At 38.4% G+C, this 19,935-nt stretch overlaps 1 protein-coding gene across 2 annotated transcripts in view; it reads left to right on the forward strand.

Annotated features, from left to right (window-relative positions):
- Positions 1 to 19,935, forward strand: part of celsr2 (cadherin, EGF LAG seven-pass G-type receptor 2) — a 337,925-nt gene that overhangs the window by 291,370 nt on the left and 26,620 nt on the right. For both annotated transcript variants that reach the window (XM_059950392.1, XM_059950393.1), the window contains exons 21-25: positions 8,031 to 8,199; positions 8,311 to 8,478; positions 14,063 to 14,189; positions 16,584 to 16,784; positions 18,845 to 19,019. In XM_059950392.1, coding sequence (XP_059806375.1) covers positions 8,031 to 8,199; positions 8,311 to 8,478; positions 14,063 to 14,189; positions 16,584 to 16,784; positions 18,845 to 19,019 — 840 coding nt within the window. The remainder of the gene's footprint in view (positions 1 to 8,030; positions 8,200 to 8,310; positions 8,479 to 14,062; positions 14,190 to 16,583; positions 16,785 to 18,844; positions 19,020 to 19,935) is intronic.

Below are 19,935 nucleotides of genomic sequence, written 5' to 3' on the forward strand. Positions count from 1 at the left end.
AATTGCAGTTTACCGACTCCGTGTCGTTATTTTAGCGCTACGTGTAGCACACCGCTACAGCAGTACCTTTACATCTTTAGGAGTTTGTGAAGTTTCGGAATGACATCTAAAACTTTGACAAACCTATAGATCTGTGGTGGAGAGTATATTCAAGTCAAGTCAAATCAAGTTAAGTTTATTGTTATTTCAACCATAAACTTCTGGTACAGTACACAGTAAAAATGATACAACGTTCCTCCAGGACCCTGGTGCTACATGAAACAACACAAAACCACACTAGACAATGTGAGAAAGCACAAGGCTACACTAGACTATGTAAAAACAACATAAAAACTGCACCAGACTACAGACTTGCACGGGACTACACAAAGTGCACAAAACAGTGCAGGGCAGTATAATTAACTGGGCTGCAAGATGAAGACAGGAGAGTACAGAACTGAGGGGGATGTATCTGGGGCACCAGGTAGCACCGTTGAGCCCTCTGGAGACGTCGTGGGCTTATCACCTAAACATCAAAGAAGGAGGGTACCCACCTGATGACCCCGATGACGTAGCTACCCTCCTTTTTTCTTTCTTTCTAAATCTTTTTATTAATATTAGTAATATGGACAGAATACAAATGATATATTGATAAAGAAATTACCAACATACAAATTCCATTACATATGAAAAAAAACATACATAATAGTTACAATATAAATGAGTTTACCAAGACATAAGCCATAAAATATATGTATGAACATAGTAAGTCTAAATATTTCATAATATATAATATAAAGAAAACAGAAAAAAGAAAAAAATATATATATATAATGCAAAACTAGCTAATCTAATCTAATAACTAATAACTAATATAGAAGAAAAAAGAAGCAAAAAAATGAGAGAAAAAAAAAGTGGGGCTGTTTATAATATCTCACAAAAATAAATATTCATCAATGCCGTCACTTCCGGTCCTCTCAACATACATAAGCTAAAAGCTGGGAAATCAAATGAACTTGGCACAGGGTCATATTACATCATATGAAAATGTTGAATAAATGGTCTCCATAACTTTTCAAATTTAATAGAAGTCTCAAAAGTACCACTTCTAATTTTTTCTAAATTTAAACATAACATAGTTTGAGAGAACCAATTAAATACAGTGGGAGGATCAATTTCTTTCCAATTCAACAATATAAATCTTCTAGCCATCAGAGTTAGAAATGCAATCATTCGACAGGCAGAAGAAGATAAATGCAGTGAGTCTAACATTGGTAAACCAAAAATTGCGGTAATAGGATGAGGTTGTAAATCGATATTCAAAACTGCAGAAATAATATCAAAAATATCTTTCCAATATTTCTCCAAAAATGAACAAGACCAAAACATATGAGTTAAAGACGCAATTTCAGAATGACATCTATCACAAATAGGACTAATATGAGAGTAAAAATGAGCTAATTTATCCTTGGACATATGGGCCCTATGGACGACCTTAAATTGTATTAGTGAATGTTTGGCACATAACGATGATGTGTTAACTAATTGAAGAATTCTATCCCAATTCTCACTAGAAATACTAAGACTAAGCTCTCTTTCCCAATCCTTTTTAGTCTTATAAAGAGGCGCTGAACGTATCTTCATAATTATATTATAAAGTTTTGAAATAACCCCTTTTTGAAAAGGGTCTAATTCAAATAAACTCTCCAAAATATCTGAAGGCACAAAATTTGGGAACGTAGAGAGTACAGAACTTAAAAAATGTCTAATCTGTAAATATCTAAAAAAATGAAATCTAGGCAAGTTATATTTGTTGGATAATTGCTCAAAAGACATGAAACAATTGTCTAAAAATAAATCAGAAAATCTTAGTAATCCCTTAGTTTTCCAAGCCGAATAAGCTTGATCTATAATGAAAGGGTGAAAAAAACAATTAGATACAATAGGACTATTTAAAACGAATTGAGTCAACCCAAAAAATCTCTGAAATTGAAACCATATACGCAAAGTATGTTTAACTATCGGGTTGTCAATTTTTTTTGGCAATTTAGAAAGAGCAAAAGGGAGAGAAGTCCCTAAAATAGAACCCAGAGCATAAGCTGATACCGATTTAGTTTCTAAACTCACCCAACAAAGGCCAAAAGATCCACCCCCATCTTTCAACCAACATAACAAATATCTAATATTAACTGCCCAATAGTAAAATCTGAAATTAGGTAATGCTAACCCGCCTTCCTTTTTTGTCTTCTGTAAATATGTTTTACCTAACCTGGGATTTTTATTCTGCCATATATATATGAAGAAATTTTAGAGTCAACATTAGTAAAGAAAGATTTCGGGATAAAAATTGGTATCGCTTGAAAAATATATAAAAACTTAGGTAAAATAACCATCTTAATAGCATTAATCCTACCTATTAGGGATAAAGATAAAGGTGACCACTTAGTAAACAAACCTTTAATCTGATCAATTAAGGGTAAAAAATTAAATCTAAATAAATCTTTATGGTTTTTTGTGATTTTGATCCCTAAATAAGTAAAAAAGTCATTAACTAATTTAAAAGGTAAATTTCCATAAATTGGGACCCGTTTATTCAATGGAAACAATTCACTTTTATTAAGATTTAACTTATACCCAGAAAACTCACTAAATTGAGCCAATAATGATAAAACTGCTGGAATGGATTGCTCTGGGTTAGAAATGAATAGTAATAAATCATCTGCATACAAAGATAACATGAATATCCGTCCCACGCTTAATACCCAAAATATCCTGTGATTGTCTGATGGCAATTGCCAAAGGTTCTAAGGCAATGTTAAATAGTAATGGACTAAGAGGACATCCTTGTCTAGTGCCCCGAAATAGGCGAAAAAAGGGAGATCTTTGATTATTGGTAAACACTGAGGCTACTGGAGTATGATAAATCAATTTAATACATGATATAAATATCGGACTAAAATTAAACTTCTCCAACACATTAAATAAGTAAGGCCATTCAACTCTATCAACTGCTTTCTCCGCATCTAGTGAAATCACGCATTCTGAAGTGTCATGTGAGGGAGTATAAACAATATTCAACAATCTCCTAATGTTAAAAAAAGAATAACGATTTTTAATAAAACCAGTTTGATCATCTGAAATAATTTTGGGTAATACCTTCTCCAATCTAGATGCCAGTAACTTGGAAAAAATCTTGGAGTCTACATTCAATAAAGATATAGGTCTATAAGAAGCACAGTTAGTAGGGTTTTTATCTTTCTTCAATATTAGAGAAATGGAAGCTCTATAAAAAGATTGTGGCAAATTCCCCAATCTAATGGCTTCCTCAAAAACCTTACCTAACCAAGGGGAAAGAGTAGCGGAAAATAATTTAAAAAATTCAACTGTATAACCATCTGGACCCGGTGCTTTCCCATAATTCATTGAGGAAATAGCCCCCTTAATTTCTACATCCGTAATAGGAGTATCCAATATCAAAAGATCATCAGATGATAATCTTGGAAAATTTAATTTCCCAAGAAAATCAGACATGGTATTATGATCTTGAGGAAATTCAGATTGATACAGAAAGGTATAGAAGTCTTGAAATGCCTTATTTATCTCATCATGATTAACTGTCAGGTTCCCATTCTGCTGACCAATCTTAGTGATTTGACGTTTAACCAAAGCATTCTTCAATTGACTAGCTAACAGTTTACCAGATTTATCATTATGTATATAAAAATCAGATTTAGTTTTCATTAATTGATTTTCAATCGAGGATGTAAGTAATAAACTATGTTCCATTTGAAGTTCAGCCCTTTGTACAGCTCCTTACTAGGAGCAATCAAATATTTCTTATCAATCTCTTTAATTTTATCAACCAATAAAAGAGTTTCCATCTTAGTACGTTTCCTCAAACCAACAGAATAAGAAATAATCTGTCCATGTATATACGCTTTAAAAGTGTCCCAAAGTGTTCCGCAGGAAATATCATCTGTAGAATTAGTTGAAAAGAAGAAGTCGATCTGCTCCTCCATAAATTTTATAGTCTTGCAACAAGGTAGAGTCAAATCGCCATTGTCTAGCATTAGAAGCTGTATCCGTAAATTTCATAGAAAGTAATAATGGAGCATGATCAGATGAGCTATAATATCATAGTTACAACCGATTACCGATGGAATAAAACAAGAGTCTACAAAAAAATAATCAATTCTTGAATAAGAGTGATAAACATGTGAGAAAAAAGAAAACTCTTTGTCATTAGGATACCGGAATCTCCAAATATCAAAAACTCCATTGTCAGTCAAAAAAGAGTTAATACAAGTGGCCGACTTATTAGGTAAAGTCTGAATAGATAAAGATTTATCCATCAGAGGATTTAAACAACAATTAAAGTCACCACCCATTATTAACTTATATTCGTTTAGATTGGGTAAAGAGGTAAATAAAGAATTAAAAAAGTCAGGACAATCCGCATTTGGAGCATAAACATTAACCAAAGCAACCTTTTTATTACAAAGTAAACCCGTAATTAACAAAAATCTGCCATTTGGATCCGAAAAAATATCATGTTGAACAAATGAAATAGAGGAATCAATAAAAATTGAAACTCCTTTTACTTTAGCATTCGAATTTGCGTGATACTGTTGACCCCGTCAAAATCTAAAAAAACAAAATTTGTCCTCCTTCCTCACATGAGTTTCTTGTACAAAAATGATATGAGCATTAAGTCTTTGGAATACTTTAAAAATCTTCTTTCGTTTAATTGGATGATTTAAACCATTAGTATTCCAAGACACAAAATTAATGGTCTGAGCCATAATTCTAAAATCAACCCTTTGGTATAGAAAGGGTTAACCAACTTATAAACTCATGCACCCGGAAGAGGAACAAAAGTAATGAGAAGACTCGGAAGTGACGACAACACAGACATATTTGAAGTTCAAAAACAGCCCAAATAAAAAAACTAACACAAACTGGTACAAAAAAAAATAGAATTAGAAAACAGACCATCCCCCCCACCCCCTGAGAAAAAGAGAAAAAGCCAAAATATGACTTAAAAAGGGAAAATGTAAGACTAATCCTACCCCCATGTCAGCTGAAGAACACTCCATATATAAAGGATATATATAAAAGAATCACCCCAACTTTAAAAATTAAAATCGCTATAATAAAAACCATATTTCTAAGTATAGTTAGTTGTAAAAAGAATAAAAATATAATCACTAAAAAAAAATTATAAATCGGGCTCTAGCCCAGACAAAACAAAAAATATTTAAGCTATGATAAGCGATGCATTGTAGGAAAGAGACGAAAAAAATAAAAACATAACGCCATCTTAAGCAAAACCAAAAATCTTTTTCAAAAAGCCACCATCTTAATCAAAGAAAAATTCACCTTCAAAGAATTAAAAATATACTTTCGAAGGAACAAAGTTAATGGACAAGTATGTAGTTAAATGATTAAAGTGTATAAGGCAAAACAATTAATATGACGCAAACACACTTTAACTTAAGTATAAAGTGTAGGATGAACCTACACCAATAACCAGATTTTAATTCTGGTTTAAGAGATCGAGAACCATCTTACACGATCAGAATCGTTCATTTATTAGAGACTGGTGTCTGTAGCAGTAGGGAAGTTCTCCTCCAGATATTTTCTCGCTTCTGAAGTTGAAAAGAAAATTTGTCGTGAAGCATTCGACGGAGAAATTCGAAGCTTCGCAGGGTATAGAAGCGCAGGTTTCAGATTTTTCTCATAACATTCAGCCATCAACGGTTTAAAAAGAAACCTTCTTTTTAAAAGGTCAGGACTAAAGTCTTCGACCAGGTGGAAGCAAAATTCTTTGAATTTAATCATTCCTGCCCGACGAGCTGCTCTTATAAGTTGTTCTTTGCAATGTACATAATGGAACCGGACAATTACCACCGAAGGTTTGTCTGTAACACTCGATGATCGACGCCGAATTCTATGTGCCCGATCCAATAAAGGGGGGTTATTCGGGAAAATCGTCAGAAACGCTTCTTTTAAAAGTTGAGCAAAATATTTCGAAGGGTCGTCTTTTTCTATGCCGTCTGGAAGACCAAGTATACTTAAGTTCTGTCTTCTGGACCGATTCTCAAAATTGTCACGCTTGGCTTTAAGGGCTTCCATCAGCTTAATGGTCAAAATTAAATCCTGTTGCAGTTTTTCAATAGTCAAATCTCGCTTCCGAGCATCTTCTTGCAGAGACACAATAAGAGCTTATTGCTGTATAATTACTAAATCCGTCTTATCCATGTACTCTTGAAAAGCCTTTATATCTTCTTTAAAAAATTGTTGTAGTTCAGCTAATTTTTTATCCTAAACCTCCATAAACAATTCAAAAGTTAACTGAGTTTGTTGTGGTGGAGCCTGCTTTTTTCCGTTACCGTTCGGATTGCGTCCGGGATCCCGTCCCTTAGACCTGAGAGCCATTTCTGTTTGCATATCTTCAAAAGTTCACAACAAACTCTTGGCAGTAAATCCAAAAAAAATTAACAAAGAAACTTTCGGTATAGGTAAAAATAAGCTGAATAAGGGTGATCAAAGGTTAAAAAAAGTAAAGGTTATGGAGCGAATCCAAAACAGTACTCACTCCATGAGCGTCTCCATCTGACTGGCCTCCGCTACCCTCCTCATCACCACTCCAAGCCTACTGCCAACATCAAGAGAGCGGACTTATCATAGGGATTGATGTAACATCAAGTCCTATTAGCTCTACTAATATATCTACAGAATATTCATAAAACAAAAGTTTATTTGAGAGTTTTTCCACAAAAGGCTCAAAAATCTTAAAGCATATATGAAGAGTAATTTGTACCCATTGATGTATCTGTTACCACTGACATTACCCATATACCAGTTCCTATATATGTGGAAATGTTTTAGTAAAGTAATTGTAACTCAATGAAGAATAGAAGTTCAAAAGAATAACTCAAAGAAAAAAAATTGTTCTAATCAATTTTAGACCTTCCTCATCTTTGCAAATGCATTACTTGTGTAGAACCCTTCCAAGAAACAAGTGACTGGGAGACTGGCGGTTTGGATTTGGCAGTTACTGCAGGACCTCAGGCAACCAGGCAACTTCTGCTGCCTGGGAACTCAGCTCACAGCTTCTTTGCAACTTGTGAACTATTTGGCTTTTGAACAGTTCACAGGGATGGAACCCTGCTGTAATCTGGGAACCTCCTGTAATGCTAAGCAAGTGAGTGAGTAAGGATAAATTGGAATTGATGAGGCTTCTGCCTAATATACATAAAGTGGAATGGACAATGCTCCATTTCTGAGGATTGACTGCAATGTAATCATTTTGATCAGGTGCCACTTTTAAACTCTGGGAGCTTTATATTGTACAAATTAGGAGACTTGGCTGTTCAAAGCGCTGACTGTATGGTTCAATCAGTATTTCTTGCTATAACCATATAACAGTTACAGCACAGAAACAGGCCATCTCGGCCCTTCTAGTCCATGCCGAACACTTACTCTCACCTAGTTCCACTGGCCCGCACTCAGCCCATAACCTTCCATTCCTTTCCTGTCCATATACCTATCCATATAACCATATTGTTTTTTTTTAAGTCTTAAGTATTGATTGTTTAAAAGATTTGTTTTTTTAAATCAAGAAGTTAGATATAATATTTACAATTTTACAAATGACAATATACAGTCTGAAATTTCTGCATTAACCTTCATCTTGACACTGATCGACATGACGAGTCTTCCTTTGTTTCCAAGTATGTTGCCACATTATCTCAAAAATCATGCAAGTAGTTGTATTGCTTTGCAGTTTGAATAGCTCTGGTTCCTCTTAGTTCACGAAGAAGGTTAATTGCTCCTTCTGGTAGCATGATATCAGACAATTGAAGAAGGAGACATGCAGCAATTAGACATGAGCGTCCTAGACCTCCATAACATTGGATAAGGGTTGTCTTGCCACTTTCCAAGCAGATTCTCAACTCTTCCAGAATTTTCCAACAGCTTGCAACATCAGTTGTTACAAGCAAGTTTTAACATTGCACAACACTGATTCGACGCATGTTCTTTGCCAGAAATCTCCAAACTCCCGACCTCCTCACCTGAAAAGGAAAGTACACCTTTGAACAGAAAGAAGCGACACCCTGATCCAAATGAGGACGATGCCATTGCCAGTATAATCATCTACTGGTCACTGGGAGAGCTTTTACCTGCACAGTACGATCCTGACAAAAGAAGTCTAAGGTAAATATGAACTTGTAAATTTGCACAACACTCAATGCACAAATGTAGAAATAGATATTATTTGTTAATTAAACTTCTGTGTACTGATGAAGTGACCCACTTGTGTCCTAGGGTTCCGAAGCGGCCTGTCATTAACAGCCCCATCGTTAGCATTGCTGTACATGACAATGATGAATTACTGCAGCATCAGCTGGAGAAGCCAATTAGGGTACAGTACAAACTCTTCCAAACTGAGGAGAGAACCAAGCCCATTTGTGTCTTCTGGAACCATTCCATCCCGTAAGACCCCTTATTATTTCTTATGCTGAATGTCTTGGGGAAATAGTTGCATGCTGTCTAAAAAATATGCAATAGAGCATTAATGGGTGATTTGGTCATTCAATGAAGGGTATGATATATGGTAACAAGCTATTGGTCAGCCTAGCCTCATGTAAGAGTGATGGATGCTTCTTATCACTGCATACAGATTGATTTTCCTTCTGGTCTTGTGTCAGAAGAAACTCTTGAGTTTCCAAACTCTATTTTTGTCTGACAGTCAAGGGTGACACATTAATGTAGTGGTTAGCATGACACTATTACAGGTTAGGGCATTGAGAGTTCAATTCCACCACTATCTGTAAGGAGTTTGTATGTTCTCCCTGTGACCACTTGGGTTTCCTCTGGGTGCTCTGGTTTCCTCCCACAGTCCAAAGATGTACTGGTCAGTAAGTTAATTGGTCATTGTAAATTGTCCTGTGGTTAGGCTGGTGTTAAATAGGTTGGTTGCTAGACAGTGTGGCTTTTTGGGCTGGAAGGGCCCGTTCTATGCTGTATTCCTAAATTAAAAAAAAACTATTTTCAGTCTAGTAAAGTAAATCATAGCTGCTTTCATTTGGTTTTACTAGAGCCTAGTCTCTCAGAAGTCAAGATCAAAATGGGATTTTCCATTTTAAGCCGCTGGAATTATGATTTCTACAGGCCTAGTGACCTAATAACTGAAGCGACAAGAAGGGAAGGGGCCATCCTGTCTAATGCCATCAATAGGTGATTATTTCTAATTATTCTTGTGGAAAAGTGCCAGGCTTTCACCAGCCTGAGCCTATGAGTTACTGGAGTGAATTGTGTATTTGAGGCACAAGTTCAATTCCTACCCAGACATTAGGAAATTTAAATTAAAGTTGTTTAGAAAATCAGGAATTACAAAGTTAGTATAATCAAGTTCCTCTATTGTTATAAAAGCACACTTAATTCAACAACAGAAGCAAATCTACTGTCCATGTCTCGCCTGCTCCAAATATAATTCCAGACCCATTAATCTGCTTCTCTTTGATTTGCCCCATTAGTTCAGGAATATTTAGTAATGCTCATCTAATGAATTAATACATTTTTAAAAAGAAATCTTTAACTATTGGCTCTTTTCCTAAAGCCAGCAAGTTCCGTTGGTTCTGACAACTCTTTGATATCCTTCATATATTCACATTTGTGCCTGCAGAAGGCTTGTGTATAGATGCTCTTGCAGCTATGGCTGAAATGGTTCAGTACATATGGAGAATCCTGACATTGGCTGCCTTGCTTTGTCACAACCTATGGCATGTTAGATTTATTGTGTGTACAGCTGAGCTCAAATAGCTGGGCACAAGTAAAGGACTGAGTCAAAGGATGTCCAGATTCACTTAGGTGAAGTATTCCTTGTGTTGTAATGTGAACAAAGTCACTGGAGAGAGACACTGGAGCTAATGGATATAAAAGCGTTTATTCAACAAAAATGAGCCACAGGCATCATATTGAGACTCCCTTGCAAGAAGAGATCTGCTTGACTGAATATTACATGGCATTCTTTATACTTCGAAGGTGGCAACAGGACAATTCTATAGTTACAATATATCTACAGTGCTTCCTTTGAATTATATATAGTTTTCAAACACCACCTTCTTCACACCCACACTCCAGACACCCAACATCAGTGTTAATCTCCACTAACTCTAGGCCGCATTCGTGCATATGCAGGCATCTGAGGTCTAATTGTTATGAGCTGCATATTAAATTCAATCTGCAACTCACATTCAAATCTGAAGATTGGCTGTTGGTGAAATTAATATTTCCATATATTTTAACTCCAGAATATACACTTAACACCTTATTTCTATTACTGGTGTGGAGTTAGTGCTGCAAATTCATGCACCATTAACAGTAATTTGATCCTAAACTTTGGATTTGGGTTGTCTGTGGAATTTGCATATTCTCCCCTCCCCCCGCCACACAATTCATCTCGCATGGCAAAAAGTGAACTGGTAGGTTAATTGATCCCTGCAAATTATCTGTGGTTGTAGGTAGATCAAAGTTCAAAGTAAGTTTATTATCAAACTAAGTATATGTTACCATATGCTACTTGGAGATTTATTTTCTTGCAGGCAATTACAGGGAAAAAAGAAATGCACCTTAGAATTTTATGAAAAATTATATATAAACAAAGGCTGACAAACAATGTGCAAAAGAAGACAAAAGAAAAATAAAGCTGAGATCATGAGTTGTACCAAGCCCTTAAAAGTGAACCTGTAGATTATAGAAACAATTCAGAGTAGGAGTAAATGAAGGTAAGAGGCAAAGTAGATATCAGGTGGGAACTGATGTCTATATGAGAGAGAATGGTTTCATAGGAAGGTAAAAGAAGGGATGGACTGATGATATTAATCTGCTGCAGGGTGGTGTAAATTCAAATGGCCAAGCGAGTTCCTCTGTGTGATTGTATGATATTTTAATACTTCCTAGTGTTTTGTGTGGACGTACATGCTGTGCTGTATATTAATGTGCAAAATACTGCATCAGAAAAATAAATGGAGGGTTTCAAAGCTCAAAGTAAATTTATTATCAAAGTACATATACATCACCATATATAGTTCTGAAATTCATTTTCTTGTGCGCAGTCACAGTAAATACAAGAAACACAATAGAATCAATTCAAGACTGTGTCCCACAGAACGGACAACAGCCAATGTACAAAAACAAACCAACAAACTATGTAAATACAAAAATAAAAAAAAATAATATCAATAATAAAAATTAAATAATAAATATTGAGAACATGAAATGAAGAGTAAAAAGCGAGTTCAGTTCAGTGGGAGGAGTTCAGTGATGGGGAGAGAAATTGAGTGAAGTTATCCTCTCCGGTTCATGAGCCCGATGGTTGAGGGGAATAACTGTTCCTGAATCTGGTGGCGTGGGTCCTGTGACTCCTGTGCCTTTCTCCTGATGCCAGCAGCACGAGGAGAGCATGACCTGGATGGCGGGGGTCCTTGATGGTAAATGCTGCTTTCCTGCGATAGTGCTACAAGTAGATGAGCTCAGTGGTGAGGAGGTTTGAACCGTGATGGACTGGGCCACATCCACTGCTTTTTGTAGCTTCCATACCAGGCTGTGAGACAGCCAGTCAATATAGTCTCTCACGCGTCTATTCCAGAAGTTCGTCAAAGTTTAGATAATGTGCTCAATCTTTGCAAATTTAAAGAAAGTAGAGGCGATACCGTGCTTCCTTTGTAAAAGCGCTCATGTGCTGGACCCAGGCAGTTTCATCACGTGCAGATAATTTCATTATTTCTTCCAATATCCTTCTAATTTTGTGTTAAAACCTGGGAAGTTAATAGCCTGCTGAATTTCTGCTGTGCTGTATCTCAGAAATCAGGTGCTGAGTGGAAGGATGGTCAAAGTCAGAGAATTTTTTTGCTTTGATTGGCTCTCAGTATTTTAGTACAGGGGAGCAGAATTTGGACATTTAGTCCATTGAGTCTGCTCCATATTCCATCATGGCTGATCTATTATCCCTCTCAATGCATTATCCTGACACTTCCCCCTATGCTTTGATGCCCTTACTGATCAGAAGCCTACTAATCTCTGCTTTAAGTATACTCAATGACTTTGTTGCCACGGCCTTCTGTGGCAGTCAGTTGACTTGTGACGAGGGCTGCATACAATCACAGACTTCAAAGCCAAATGTTGCGGAGCCACCAACATCGCGGCCTCTCTCCCAGATGAGCTCAATCGCTTTTCTGCTCGGTTCGATGTCGCTAACTCTGAGCCTCCGAGGAAAGCCACCGCTACAACCTGCAACCTGGTCATCTCTGAGGCTGGGGTACGTAGATGCTTCCAATGAGTGGACAGTCGCAAGGCTGTGGGGGCAGATGGAATCCCAGAGCGAGTATTCAGGATGTGCGCAGCACAACTGGCAGGTGTGTTTGCTGACATTTTAAATCTCTTCCCCCTCCCAGTGTAGAGTGCCCTCCTCCTTCAAATTGTCCCCCATTTTCCCTGTACCAAAAAAGACCAAGCTAACACACCTGAACAACTGGCATCCTGTCACACTCACTTCAATAATAAGCAAATGCTTTGAGAGGCTGGTCAAGGACTACATCTGCAGCTTGCTACCACCCACACTAGACCCCCTACAATTCGCCTACCGACGCAACTGATCGACAGATGATGCAATAGCCACAGCTCTAATACCGTCTTTACACATTTGGAGAAGAAGGATGCTTGTGTGAGAATGCTGTTCTTGGACTACAGTTCAGCATTCAATGCCATAGTTCCATCCAGGCTCCACAAGAAGCTCAGAGATCTCGGTCTTGATCCTGCCTTGTGTAGCTGGATCCTGGACTTCCTGTCAGATTGCCAGCAGGTTGTAAGAGTGGGCTCCCTCACCTCCAACCCTCTCACTCTCAACACAGGAGCCCCTCAGGGCTACGTACTGAGTCCCCTCCTTTACTCCGTGTATATCCATGACTGTATCACCACCCACAGCTTCAATCTGCTAATTAAATTTGCCGACAGCACTATATTGATTAGCTTTTTCTCAAACAATAATGAGGTGGCCTTCAGGGAAGAAGTGAGCTCTCTGACACAGTGGTGTCAAGAAAACAACCTCTCCCTCAATGTTGCAAAAACAAAGGAGCTGGTTGTGGATTTCAGGAGGAATGGAGATGGGCTAACCCCTATTGACATTAATGGATCTGTGGTTGAGAAGGTAAACAGCTTTAAATTCTTCAGCATCCTCATCACTGAGGACCTCACGTGGTCTGTACATACCAGCTGTGTGGTGAGAAAGGCACAACAGCACCTCTTTCACCTCAGGCTGTTGATGAAGTTTGGGATGGGCCCCGAACGTTCTACAGGGGCACATTTGAGAGCATCCTGACGAGCTGCATCACTGCCTGGTATGGGAACTGTACTGAAATTAACTGTAACTGTAAACTGTAAACTGTAACTGAAATTAATCGTAGGATTTCTGCAGAGAGTGGTGCGGACAGCCCAGCACATCCATAGATGTGAATTTCCCATGATTCAGGGCATTTACAAGGACAGGTGTGTAAAAAGGGCCCATAGGATCACTGGGGACACAAGTCATCCCCGCCACAATCTATTCCAGCTGCTACTATCTGGGAAACGGTACCACAGCATAAAAGCCAGGACCAACAGGCTCCGGGACAGCTTCTTACACCAGGAGAAGAACTGATGAACTCACGCTGATTTGAATGTACTCAATATTACATTGACTGTTGTATTTTTATAAATTATTATAAATTACTATGACTGCACATTTAGATGGAGACTTAACGTAACGATTTTTACTCCTCATTTATACGAAGGATGTAAGAAATAAAGTCAATTCAATTCAATGAATTCCACAGTGTCACCACCCTCTATCTAAAGAAATTCCTCCTCAACTGAGTTCTAAGGAGCTGTCCTTGTACTCTGAGGCTGTGCCCTTTGGTCCCAGACTCTCCCACTATTGGAAATGTTCTCTCCACATCCATTCTATCTACACTTTTCAGTTAGGCTTATTGTTACTGGAAGTAATTTATCTTTGTCATTTTCTGGTCTGTCTTCGGTGCAGCGTCGGTGGAACAGGAGGCTGGTCGTCCAAAGGGTGTGAATTAGTCTTCAGGAACGAGAGCCACATCAGTTGCCAGTGTAATCACATGACCAGCTTTGCCGTTCTCATGGATATTTCCAGACGCGAGGTAAATCACACCACACTCTCTGACTGTGGGGCAGGCCTTTTATATATAAGTGTGTTTTAATAACAAGGTAGTCTGAAGTACGTAGCTTATTTGGATTGTGATGAGATCCATTATATTATTCTTGACATAGCATTCCGGTTCTCATAAGAAGATTGAATGCATATTTGCATAACATTAACATTTAAATTAAAGTTGATTGAGCTCTTCTGGTATGTTTTGTTTATGTCGCTTTGTGGTTTGGAGTGGGAGCTCTGGAGTGGGTAGTATTTTGTTTTCCTGAGAAACTCCAGTGAAGCCCCAAAGCACACGGCGAACCCGAACCTAAAATAGGTAAATCGAGACAGGATTAAAAAGGAAGCAATTAAGCAGCATTAGACTTGAGTTTTAAAAACCTGAAGCGTTATTAAGTAGAAGGAAAGGTCAGGGAAAGAATGAATCTATATTTTACACAGAGCCTTTCATAACCTCACACCTGATGGAACACTTTGAAGTACAGTCATTGTTGTATTAAAGGTAAACACAGCTGCCAGACTTCCAGTTCCCACAAACAGCGACATTAAACTGATTGGCAAACTTGTTTCAGCGATGTAGGCCATGAAGGGAACTACTTTACTCGATCACTTGAGTCCCATGCTGAAGTTGAAGATTTCATGAGAAGCAGCATCCTCTTAAAACTTGCTGCAGCCTTCAGTGGCAGTACGATCGTAAGACGTGGGACCCATTGTACCTGCTCCACCATTTGATCCTGTCTGATTTTATATCCCTTCTCAACCCCATTCTGCTGCCTTCTCCCCATCCATTTTGTCGCCCTTACTAATCAAGAAGTATCAACCTCTGCTTTAAATATACCAAATAACCTCCCTCCACGGCCGTCTGTAGCAATGAATTCCACAGACTGACCACCCACTGGCTAAAGAAATTTCTCCTCATCTCCGTTTTAAAGGGATAGTCAAGATCATAAGACATAGAAGCAAAATTAGACTGATCAGCCTATCGAGTCTGCTCTGCCATTTGATCATGGCTGATGTATTTTCCTTCTCAGCTGCATTCACCCACCGGCTCCTCTTAACCTTTAACGCCCTTACTAATCAATGCCACCCAAAGGTGTTGTTGGCGTGATTTGGAAGTTTACAGAGCTAAATAATATTGGATTCCTCCACTGTGGGAGTTTGCTTGTCAGATAATTTATTTTTGCGCTTGCTTTTCTTTTTGTTTCTAAATCAGAAGGTTGCCAGTTCAAGTCTCACTCAAGAGACATGAGCACCAGAATCTAAGTGTATACCTGTATAGAGCCACTCAGGACACGGGCAATAAAGGGAATGAGCAATATATGTTGGTCTTCCTAGTGACATCTAAATCCTGTGAATAAATAAGAAAAGTGCATTCTGAGAGAGTGTGGAGGGAGTCATATGACTGTGGGTTTTCAGATGAAGTTTTAAGCTCAGGTGCTGACTGACTGATAAGCATTAGATATCCCAAGATGCAGCTTTTGAAAAGGAACAGGATATCTTGGCCAATATTTATTTCTCAATCAACATTACCAAAAGTTGCTTTTCCTGCATCATATTACAAATTTGATAATCCAACTAAAGTATTCCATGGAAGAATTCCTTTGTTAGAAGGTCTGGTGAAGATCAATTCTTGCAACAATTTTGCTCTATGCTAGCAGTGTATTGCTTGAGTCATCGGAATGTTGATGTAGACAGGGAAATTATCCATTCAAAGTACGTGTACTAGTGAAATGCGTACTAATGAATTATAAATTAAAATTTAAATAAGTAAAGTTTATTGTCATATTTATGAGTACATGTATGCATGTCATTACAGATGCATGGCATCATATAAGCAGCTTTCACAGAAAAACAAATTAGTCACAAATTTTCAAGAAAACAAAATTAGATCAAAATAACGCAAATTGCATTTTAGTGCCAAATGACCAAAGTGGTCATAGCATTGCTAAACCCCTTTAAGCAATGCTAAAACCGAATCTAAAAGTGACTAGGTTTTTACCGGTTGGTTCAAGAACCAAATGGTTGAAGGTAAGTAGCTGACGTTGAAACTGGCGGTGGGTGACTGCAGGCTCCTGTACCTCCTGCCTGATGGCGTCTGCAAAAGACGGTGTGGTCCGAATAGTAGGACCCTTTGATGATAGGTGTTGCTTTCTTGGGGCAGCACTGCCTATAGATCCTGGCAATGTTGGGGAGGGATGTGTCTGAGATGTACTGGGCAGAGTCCACTGCTGACTACAGCTTCTTACATTCTAGCATGTGAGCTGACCTGTGCTATTCCTTCTAGGGGAGGGTTTACAAAATATCTATCTAAAGGGAGGTACGTACGATATACACGTCGTTATATAACTATTGTTTCTGTATTAAATTCCTGCTCGCCACTCAGAATGGTGAAATCCTGCCCCTGAAGCTGGTCACCTACTCCACCGTGGGCGTCACACTCGGTGCCCTGCTGCTGTCCTTTCTGATACTCCTGTTACTGAGGTCCCTTCGCTCAAACCAGCACAGCATTAGCAAGAACATGGTTGTGGCACTCTTCTTCTCTGAGCTCATCTTTCTCTTTGGCATTAACCAGGCAGATAATCCGGTAAGTGTTATACAATGATGAACAGTTTGGTGTCTGTGGTAGGACAGTGTACGACATTGGAGTCCTTAAATCAGTGAATGGCTTTGTGTGAAGCCAATAGAGCACGTTAATGTGCCTTCAAATCCTGCACTTCATTACACTATACAACATACAGTGCTTAAGCCAGTGGATAAATTAATTCTATCATAACTGGGTACTCAAAGCATAAAGAGTTCGAACCTAATTGTCACATGACAGTAGAGACTACAGATTCTCAAATCCAGATCAAAAAATTCCCTGGGAAAAACTCGATGGGTCAAGCTGCGTCTGTGGAGGCAAAAGGGGTTTGACATAAACCTTTTTTACACAAATGTTGCGTGACTGACTTGAGTTCTTCCACCATTCTTTTTCCCTCATCATGATTCAATTTCTCTGAAAATTTTCTATCTATCATTCAATAGATATTGTTCTGTTGTGCCTCCCAAGTTCCATAGGCTTCAATGGCAAGAATTGCAGAAGCCAAGTACAAGGCACTGTTACTGCCATACATAGAGGCTGCCAGTGGGAAATGAATTTTCATTCAACTGTAGTGATATTTTTTCAGATGAGATCTAATGGTGATAAGCCTTACCTATAAGAAATGATAACATCAGGCTGCAGATGAATTGCGAACATTCTTCCCCAATTTGTTCCAGATGTGTTAATAACACTGTATCACTGTATCACTTTTACTGCTATAGAACGAAGTTCCCTCTATGTTTTACGACTAGCGATTAAATTCCCATTATTGAACTGTAGATTTAAGTGCAATATAAGACCATGTTTGGGTAAAATGCTATGTTAATTAGGAAAGGGAGTTGTGGATTCATGTTTAGTATAAAGAAAGACATCAGTATCTGTGAATACAAGAGCCATCCTGAGCAACACACAAAATACTGGAGAAACTCAGCAAGTTGGGTAGTACCTATAGAGAGAATTAAACAGTCAGAGTTTTGGGCCAGGACCTTTCATCAGGACTGGAAAGGACGAGGCCAGAGCGAGAATAAGAAGTGGGAGGAGTGCAGACGGGCAGGTGAGACCTGGTGAGTGGGGAGCGGGAAGATGAAGTAAGTAGGTAGAAGTATAGGCTGATACAGGATTCTAATAGGACATGACGATGGAATAGAGAAAGGGTGAGAAAGAGAGTAAGTAGACTGAGGAATGGAGGGAGAGAGTGTACAGAAATTACCGGAAGCGAAAAAGATCAATACCCATGTCATCAGGTTCGAGGCTACCTAGACGGAATATGAGGGGTTGTTCCTCTAACCTGTGTTGGCCCTCATCATGGCGGAAGAGGAGGCCGTGGGATGTCAGAATAGGAATGGGAAGTCAATTTGAAATAGGTGCACAGAAGGAAATCCAGCCTTTTGCAGCAGAAAGAGTAGAAATGTGTTGATCAGTATTTGTGGTTTAAACCTAAGCAATGTTGCCCTCTGGTGGTATGAATTACAAACAACAGGAATAATTATTTACAGAAACAAGAGGAATACCTTTTTAAATTCAACTAAAATGTTCTGTAATGTGTAGAATGTGAAGATATTTTTCAGTCAGTTTTCTCATACATGAGGGGAACATATTACACTTGATTAATTGCTTCAAATACTACCATATTCAAAGAAAGATAAGAACATGTCATACGGTCCATCCATTCAACAGAAAACTGGGATACATGAATAGCAAGGCTCTATGAAATGTAACTTAGAATGCTCGAGCTAACACAATTGATATCACATTCAATTCTTAACCTCAGAGCCTTGAGATTAGTTTTGTTGCTGTAGGGTTCATACCTCAGAATGTGGAACTTAATATCATCTGGAACAGCTGAGGCGATTAGCGCAAATGGATTGAAAGAAATGCTTTTTCCGAGAGGTATGAACAAATGGTGACACTGGTCAGATCTGAAGAACTGGTAAGGAAGGAGTCTTGTTTGGAGCCTGCTTCTATGCTGTAAGTTCTAAATGACTCCCAGTGCACTCACCTGCACTTAAATACAACAGGTGACATGCAGCTGACACACTCCTCTTCTCCTTTGTTTTGCACAGTTTGTCTGCACTGTGATTGCTATTCTGCTCCATTTCTTCTATATGTGCACCTTTGCCTGGATGTTCTTGGAGGGGCTGCACATTTACCGCATGCTGAATGAAGTCCGTGACATCAACTATGGCCCTATGAGATTCTACTACATGATTGGTTGGGGTGTTCCTGCCTTCATCACAGGTATTTTCACTTTATGGTATTTTTGGACTGGAGAACCAATTCTTTACCTTCAATGAAATAAGCTATACTCCCAACAAAGCACCCACTTTCCAAATTCTGTTCATATTAAACATGAATGTGAAATCCTGAACATTAACAGTGCTGGCCAAAAAGTCTTGGCCACATATATATAGCTAGGGTGCTTCAGACTGTATTTGTCAAAGCAGAGCGGAGAACGAGTTTATAAATCTGGTGGGAACAAAGGATGTTGGGAATGGTGAGGATGAAGCGCCACAGGAGGGGTATGAGACAGATGGCAGAGAAGGAGTGCTAGGGGGTGAGGGTGCAGTCTCACCCAGCTTTGAGACACCAGGCAGGGTCATTTGATTCCAAACAATTAGTTTATTGATCTTTACAGAAAGTCTCTGGTGCTTCCTCCTCCCTCCCCTCTCCCTTCCCCTTTTCTCAACCATGATTCCCCTCTCCTTGCCCCACCCAACTCAGTCCACAATAGAGAACCATATCAGAATCACAATTATCATTACTCACATACGTCATGAAATTTGTTTTTTCTTTGTGGCAGCAGTACAGTGCAATACGCAAAATTACCACAGTACTGTGCAAAAAGTCTTAGGCTCCCTAGCTATACGCTTAAGACTTTTGCACAGCACTGTAAAACTAAAATGTGATCAAATTGATTTTATTATTGTATTTCCACAATGCATTTACCATGTGTTTACTGATGTTGTGTATTATCTTGCAACTCTTTGATCGGCTATCCCAAAGAAATCTATAGAAAAAATCATGCGGTGATCTTTAGACCATTTCCATCCATACAGGTGTCACAATTTCAGTACATTTATTTGGCTTGTTTGATTTAGTGCTTCCCCAAGCTACTGGAATAATGAAGTGGTTGCTTTAAATGGACTTTGTTATC

This window comes from Hypanus sabinus, chromosome 25, assembly GCF_030144855.1.
Source record: "Hypanus sabinus isolate sHypSab1 chromosome 25, sHypSab1.hap1, whole genome shotgun sequence".
NCBI lineage: Eukaryota > Metazoa > Chordata > Chondrichthyes > Myliobatiformes > Dasyatidae > Hypanus > Hypanus sabinus.